An 8319-nucleotide genomic window follows, 5' to 3' on the forward strand; every position below is an offset into this window, starting at 1 on the left:
TTGGGGACTGGGGATGCTTGATTTAATCTTAAGTTTTAGTCCTGCAACTGCTGACTTATCAGTTTAGGATAAACAGATTATGAGTTTATAAAATCTCCATCCTGACGCAGATTGTTGCAATGTACAAAAACAGTGCGTATAGCTATAGTCAGACTGACCCATGGCAGGGGACGCCTCCGAACTGTCTCTCCACCCACTGAAAACTATTATTGTAATGCCCAGAAAGGTATCCATTTCAAGGATAGATTTATTCAGAACTGGAACCCAGATGGTTAATAGAATTTCAAAGATTGATTACTTGGATTTTCTATAGTAAACCAGGCAGAGAGTGGGTGAGTGCTTTCTCCCCTTGTGTTGTTTAGTATGTTTTTCCAGGGTGAATGAATGTGTGCCAGATAGAAGAGGGACTAACCGTTTCCCTTCTTTCTGTGTACCTGTTTTTTGTTTGTTTTACGTTTTATTTTCTTAAAGTTACAGTCCCTGTTTCAGGCATGATCACCATCCCAGCAGCCAGTTTGGCAGGAGCACAGATTGTTCAGACAGGAGCCAACACCAATACAACCAGCAGTGGACAAGGAACTGTCACTGTGACACTGCCAGTGGCAGGCAATGTGGTCAATTCAGGAGGGATGGTCATGGTAAGAAAATTGATTCTTCAGCTCACTGTTTTCATCTGTAATTTATTTTTCTATATGTCTCTGTCTTTGAAAATTCTTTAATTTGCAGTTTGATGTCTTTAATAAAGTGTTGACCTCTTGGGATTGATGTTGATCCTTAAGGCACTTACAGAGATCTGCTTTTGTAATAAACATCACAATGAACCATAAATTCATTCTGAGTACCCACTATGTGCTGGGCATTGTTTTTGGTGCTGGAGATATAGCACTGGTTAAACAGATGTAAATGTCTGCTCTTATGTGATCTTATTCAGAATTCAAATAATGAAGGGAAAGTTAGGTTACTGATCTTCGATAATTGAAAATATATTGTCCATGGTGGATGAAACAAGAAGTAAGCTAAAAATCAGAAAGATTGTAATCAGAAATTAAAATATGTGTGATATAAATACATTGGGCAGATAGAGAATGAGAGTTGGGTGGTGTCTGTGCAAGCTAAATCCTGATATGTCCAAATGGGATGTCAGTTCATGGTACGTAAAATAGTTAAATTAAGACTTGAGTAGTAGAAGCCTGCACAGAGGTAGAGGAAACTATCAGGAGAAACGATACAGACATTCAAATTTGTTGTTATGGTTGGGAAGGGAGTGGGGCACAGGAAACTATGACTTATTTCCTCATACGGTTAGTACAGTGTGTTGTTTTTGCTTGTTTAGAAAAATTAGGGTTGAATTACATAGTAAGCTAGCTGTTTGATTGAATTTGTTGTATAACTATAGGCATTTGGTAGCATGGTAAATTTGTACCTGTTTTCTTTTATACTGTTTTGTCTTACGATTACTGTTCCTGACCATTAGATGGCAGCAGACATTCCTAGAAAACGTAGCCATGGATGAACAAGAATTTGGGCCTGGATATGTCATTTTTCAGTGTGGCTCCTGGGCCCCTTATGACAGAATCATGTGTAATATTTGTTTAAAATGCAGATATTTGGTATAAATGTTCTCCAGGAACTGCATTTAACTGAACGCCCTATAAAAGTGACTCTTTATAACATTTGAAGAAAATAGATTAACAGGGAGGGACCAAGAAACGTTCATATGTCCATACTTGATGTTACTTCTTAACAAATTCTGGTTTTCTCTTCACACAGATGGTGCCTGGTGCTGGATCTGTGCCCGCTATCCAAAGGATCCCTCTACCTGGGGCAGAGATGCTCGAAGAAGAGCCTCTCTATGTGAATGCCAAACAGTACCACCGCATACTTAAGAGGAGGCAAGCCCGGGCCAAGCTAGAGGCAGAAGGGAAAATTCCAAAGGAGAGAAGGGTATGTATTACATTGGGAGGGATATAGGAAGAGAACACCAGGGTTCTACCTTTGCAATTACCTTTTAAATGGATTGTTTCCTTGACTATCTTCCAGATAATTGTTACCATTTCTAAAAGTTGGCATTTGCTATTGTTGTAAATAGGTTGGAGTACAAACACAAAAAAATAACAGTGGCTTAAATAAGATGTTTTTCTTACATAAAAGCAGTCCAGAGATAAATTGTGCTGGGAGGCACATTTCCACGGTTGTCAAGACCCATTCCTCTCCTGTCTTAATTGTTCTAATACCTTAGTATTGCTATTCATCGTGTAAGATGACTGCTTGGGCTCCGACCTAGGAGCAAAGGGAACAAGAAAGGCACCTCTCTTTCAAGGAAACTTGCAGGAAGTTCCATACATCTCAGCCAAAATTTAATCACATGGCCACACTTACCTGCAAATTAGGCTGGGAAATGCAGTCCTTTTACTGAGTGGCCATTTGCCCGACCAAAGGAGAAGCTGTATATCAAGAGGTAGGTGGTGACCTCCACAGTACCTGTGGGGGATCTTTTTATTTATTATATTCATTTAGCACTCACCTTCTTATGGTAGTTATATACAGTCAGCTGCTACCTAGTGTGTTCTCCAAAGCTGTCCCCATAAGTCAAAGTCCTAATTGCCCCGGTGGCTTTGATTACAGCTTTTCTAAATTTTTGATGATGGAATGTGTGCATTAGATAGCTATGCTGGTTCCCGCTAGTAGTTAAATGATTGTGTTTCTCTTGTTTTAGAAATACCTTCATGAGTCTCGGCACCGTCATGCCATGGCACGGAAGCGTGGTGAAGGTGGACGATTTTTCTCTCCAAAGGAAAAAGATAGTCCTCATATGCAGGTAAGAAGACTTAAACCTTGCATTCTTCTTATTGCCTTATATTTTTTTGGATGGAAGCCTTTACAGCAGGGGTGTCCAAACTTTTTTCAACGTTTTTCACCAAAGGCCATATGCGGTAAAATACACAAACAGCCGGGCCACTCACTCGAGGTGAAGTACGTATTGCCTCACCTGGTTTATTTAAGTAAACTACATATATTTTTGGAATTTGCTGCGGGCCAATTAACAATGGATCACGGGCCGCAGTTTGGACACCCCTACTTTACAGTGTCCTCTTATTATTTTCACACTAAGGACTAATAACGTTCTCCAAATAGGATGCAACATTGTGTCTCTTATATCCCCTTTCTTTTTTAGGGTGGGGGACGATTTAAAAAAAAATTGTTTTGTTTTGTTTTTTTTCAGTTTCAGTTCACATTCCATATCATTTTACATTCGATTCAGGTGTACAGCATAGTGGTTAGACGTTCATATAATCTATGCAGTGATCCCCCTGATTAGTCTAGTACCCACCTGGTTGTTGCAACATTCCTGACTATATTCTCTAGGCTGCACTTTACATCCCCATGACTATTTTGTAACTGCCAATTTGTATTTCTTAATCTCTTCTTCTTTTTCACCCAGTTTCCCAAACCCCCCTCCCCTCTGGCAATTATCAGTTTGTTCTTTGTACCATGTTTCCCCGAAAATAAGACCTGGCCTGACAATCAGCTCTAATGCGTCTTTTGGAGCAAAAATTAATATAAGACCCGATATATCATCATATCATACCATATATCATATCATATCTGGTCTTATAGTAAAATTTAAGACTGGGTCTTATATTAATTTTTGCTCCAAAAGAGGCATTAGAACTGACTGTCCAGCTAGGCCTTATTTTTGGGGAAACACGGTAGCTGAGTCTGTTTCTGTTTCGTTTGTTCATTTATTTTGTTCTTTAGATTTCACATATAAGTGAGGTCGTATGGTATTTGTTTTTCTTAGTCTGACTTATGTCACTTAGCTTAATACCCTCTATGTCCATCCATATTGTCACATTCCCTTTGATCTTAAAAGTACCAAAGGTCTTTAGTCCAGTGGCTTTTATTCCCTGATCTTTGCCACTTATTAGTATTAATTCCTTCTAGAAATTTTCACTTTTCTTGATTTTTCAAATAACAGCAGCAGCTAACACTTAACTGCGGGGTGCCAGCTATTAAGCACTTTTATAAGTTTTTTTCCCCCATTGAATCTTTACAGCCCCAGAGATAAGAATTACATTTCCGTTTTTAAACCTCAGTTGAATCTGAGGTTTAGCGAAATTAAGTAGTTAGCCTAAGATAAAATACTTAATAAAATGGTACAACTGAAATTCAAACCCAGGCAGTATAATTCCAGAACTTATTCTGTAACTACTGTAGTATACTGGTTCATACATGTAATTCCGCTGATTTTATCTTATTGCCATTTCTGAGTCAGTATATCTAAAATAGAACTCTTAAATTAAAAAAAAAAATTTTTTTTTGTTTTTTTATGACTTAACCAGTCAGTCACTCATCTCAAGAAGTGATATGTTCATCCACCCAGTTGCTAAAGCTTGAATTATCTACTTCTTGAAGAAGTCTTCTTGGTTTTACCTCTAAAATACAATGTGAATCAGTTTACTTTTTTCCCTCCCAACGGCTGTCAGCCTGGTCTAATCCTCCCTTCTTCTGCTTCAGTTAATACAGCAGCTGCCTAGTGGTCTCCCTTCTTCCATTCTTGTGCCTCTGTCACCCATTATCCACATCTTAGTGGGATCTTTTTTAAATGTATGTATATCACATCACTGTCCTACCTAAACCCCTTCTACCCCGACCCTTTCCCATTTGCACTTAGACTAAAATCCAAAGTGCTTACTTAGGCCAACGAGGTCTGCATGATCTAGGGCCTGCCTACCTCTGGCTTCATTTCCTCCTGATCCCTGGTCTGGATGCTCTTGCTATACTTACTGTGCATCAGTCTGTCTCCTGCCGTTGGGACCTTTGTCTTCGAAATAGCCAATCTGTAAAGCTTTTCGCTCCAATTGTTTGCGTGACTGGCTTTTTATCTTTTGGGTTTGGTTTAAATCTGAGAGTCTGTCTCTAACCCAGCCTATCCAAAGTAGGTGTCTTCTCCCCCATTATTTCTCCACAGCTTCCTTTTCTTTAGAGTGTGATGATAATTGAATTGCTTAATTTGTGTAGCTGTGCAATGCTTGTCTCCTTCATTAGGCTGTCAGCTGTGTAGAGAGCAGAGGATTGTTTTGGTCTTGGCATAATGCCCCATCCAGAACAAGCACTGAGTAAATGTTTATTGAATTAATGGATCCCTCCCAGTACTGATACTGCTTCATTCTGTGTGACTGTCATATCCCACCTGCACTATTGCCAAATCGGTTTTTATAAGGTAGTGCTTTTTCAATCATGCCAGGCGCCTACTCAGGGATACATGCTGGTTCCTCATTTCTTCCTGCAACAGATCTCAAACTATTTCTGTAGGACATCTAAGCAACTTTGCCTCATCACCCCCTCACCAGTCAGACTAGGGTTCCCCAGGGTCTCCACACATGAGCACCAGCTCCTATGCTATCAGTTTCCACCTGTAATCTGAGAGCCGCTCTTTTCTCGTTATTCATGCAGGGTCTAGATACAGAGTGCCAGCTGTGGGCGTTATGCCAGGAACTCGCCTAATTCTTTGTGCTAACAATATGACCTCGGTCAAGTTACTTAGCCTCTTTTAGCCTCAGTTTCTTCACCTGTAAAGTGGGTGTTACTGTGCCGTTTCCCCGAAAATAAGACCTAACTGGAAAATAAGCCCTAGCATGATTTTTCAGGAGGAGATCCCCTGAACATAAGTCCTAATGCATCTTTTGGAGCAAGAATTAATATATGAACTGGTCTTATTTTCGGGGAAACATGGTACTTCACAGGGGTGTTCTGGGGCTTTCGTGTAGTAAACCACATTAGGCGTCTGCTTAGCCTAATGCATTGTACTCCTGGTGCATGATGACAGCTCAGTAAATGCTGGTTATTGTTCTCACTCACTGATCAAGATACAGCTCCAGTCCTACCACCTTCAGAAATCTTTCAGCTTTTCCTTGGATCATGCCAGCTGAGACGTCAGGGCCCTGGTGTGGAAGAACTGAAGGGTTCCATGGACTGATCCTTGTCTTAACACTGCAGGTTTTAAGTGAGGTAGCAGGTAGAGTTTAGTGTAAAGACGATTAAACGGGAGCGAAGAGATTTGGGAGTTAGTCCTTGCTGGGCTCCTGACTAACTTTTTGACTCTAGTTCAAGCAAATTAATCTACACGTCGGGCATCAGGTTTATCTGCAAAGTGAGTGCATTAAGTTAAATACATTCCGGCGTCCTTTCTAGTCCAGTGTTGCTGAGTGCTCAGTATTTAAATATGAGAAAATAATGACATAAAGGTACAATATGACGTGGTTCCTCTGGATCTTTTTCTTAGCCACCTCTAAGGACCCTTAAACCTTAAAGGTAGAGCACACAGGTGTTTGGGAAGAGAAACTTTGTCAACTCTGCAGTGTTTGGTAATGGAGTGCCAGCCCAGATTTTTAATCCTTTTAAGAATAAGGTTTATTGTCTCTTGTTTCCTGGTGGAGCTGCATTTTAATCCAGGTATGCAGACTTAGATGCATTGCAGGGCTTTGGTTTACTTGGCAAAGTGGTGTCTATTTCCTTGGTGATAAAGTTCCCTGTTGCTTTTGCAAAGGATTTTAGTCATCATTATGCTTGCTTTATCTGCAGGATCCAAACCAAGCAGAGGAAGAAGCCATGACACAGATCATTCGAGTGTCCTAACCCCCGGCCACGTGATGGAGCGGATTAAGGTCATGTTCCTCGCCACTGTTGCCCACTGTTCCAGGAAAGTGATCAATTCTTCCGATGGGACACTGATGATCACATTCTGCCCTTTTCTACAGGACAGAAACCCACTTAATTTTTAATAAGTGGCTCCGCATTACACTTGCAGTGGTGTCTGGCAAATGAAGTTGCAAGCCTTTGTCTCACCCTTTCAGTCGGGACCTATTTTAGACTGTTGATGACATTGACATTTCATGGATTAGGATGATGCGAGGGACCTCTGCCAGCCCAGCAGTACCACACACAGCACTTGTGTTGACTGGTGAAGCCAGCCAGCCATCTCAGCAGGGGAGAACAAGCTTCTCAACCTAAATTGCAATCAGGGAAGCAGTCCTTCCCATGGATTCTAAAAATCACCCATCCCTCTGATGAGGGATCTCAGGCGGACTAAAGTGAATGGACACTTTGTATTCCGAGATGACTTCCAGGCAAGGAAGTTCTATCTCATGATATGGAAACAATAAATTCTCTGAGATACATTCATCTAATCTGTGGTAATAATGAGAATCTCTGTCTACCCAGATGATAGGTTGGTATTTTTGGACTCCAGCCAAGAAAAAGCTAATTCTGGGGATAGAGTTTTAAAAGACTCAAGCACTAAAAATATAAATTGCTGAATCGTCTTTAGCTTTGACAAGTTGTGGTCTGCTTGTCTGTCTGTGGAGGTCATCTGTACCATAGTTCTTACTATGGCTACTTTTAAGACAATTAGAAGGTATTGGACCTTGAAACTGCCTTTCCTAAGTAGAGAACAAAACAATACAACAACAACAAAAATACAACAACTTCTGTGGTGAAGTGCTAAGGACATTTTGTAGTAACTCCTACTAACCAGAGAGCCAAACTGGAGATTTTCAATCGTAGGCTTGGTGACAGCATTTGGGAAATAGAAGGGTTTGTGTGTGTGTCAGTCTAGAAGAAGAGAGCAAGTAGTATATATACCCATTTGTTGTCATACAGCATGATTCTCCAGTGGATGGATGCCTGGGATGGATCTTTAAGATGAAGAGGCTAATTTACATTTACACTAACCTTTTAATAAGCACGGAACAGGAGAAGTCTGAGATGTGGTCCTTGACAATTTCTGGAAAGCACTGTTCAATCAAGCTGTCCTGGACAACGCCAGGTTACCTGTTAGAGCGTGAGGTGGATGTTGGCTTCACTCCTGCAGCACTTTGTGCTGGCCACAGAGAGTACACATTCTCATTCTTCCCATGGCAGCTGACTCTTTGGTGCCAGTCTCCGTTTGTTTCCCCCTTTTCTCCATAAGCCTTGTGCAGAAAGGTTTTCACATTGCACCCACATTTTGCAGATAACTGCAGACTGGAAATAGAGATTCCTGCAGTGTCAGACACTGGGTCACAGTTCCCAGAATGAGTTGTGCCTCAGAAATCCATTTCCTTTCCAGATGTTGAACCCTGGGAGAAAAAAGATGGTATTTCAGAAGAGCCGCTGCCTTCTCTGGAAACAAAGAAGGAAAACTTAATTCTTTTGAAGAACATTTGGGTTTGACTTAAATACCAAGAGTAAAGATTGGCTCTGTTTTTTATAGTTTTATTAAGAAGGAAAAGATATTAAACCCTCTAAAGAAAACATCACATAAGGAAATCATTGTAA

At 40.6% G+C, this 8319-nt stretch overlaps 1 protein-coding gene across 10 annotated transcripts in view; it reads left to right on the plus strand.

The window, feature by feature from the left end:
* NFYA (nuclear transcription factor Y subunit alpha) overlaps positions 1 to 8319 on the plus strand; it is a 25169-nt gene extending 16850 nt beyond the window's left edge. For 5 of the 10 annotated variants that reach the window (XM_033095313.1, XM_033095295.1, XM_033095322.1 and 2 more), the window contains 4 exons: positions 472 to 638; positions 1771 to 1944; positions 2717 to 2818; positions 6586 to 6639. In XM_033095313.1, the coding sequence (XP_032951204.1) occupies positions 472 to 638; positions 1771 to 1944; positions 2717 to 2818; positions 6586 to 6639 (497 nt within the window). Of the gene's footprint in view, positions 1 to 471; positions 639 to 1770; positions 1945 to 2716; positions 2819 to 6585 lie in introns of all 10 variants that reach the window. The other 5 variants (XM_033095331.1, XM_033095339.1, XM_033095347.1 and 2 more) reach the window with 4 other exon arrangements.

The sequence above is a fragment of the Rhinolophus ferrumequinum genome, chromosome 3 (assembly GCF_004115265.2).
Source record: "Rhinolophus ferrumequinum isolate MPI-CBG mRhiFer1 chromosome 3, mRhiFer1_v1.p, whole genome shotgun sequence".
Taxonomy (NCBI): domain Eukaryota; kingdom Metazoa; phylum Chordata; class Mammalia; order Chiroptera; family Rhinolophidae; genus Rhinolophus; species Rhinolophus ferrumequinum.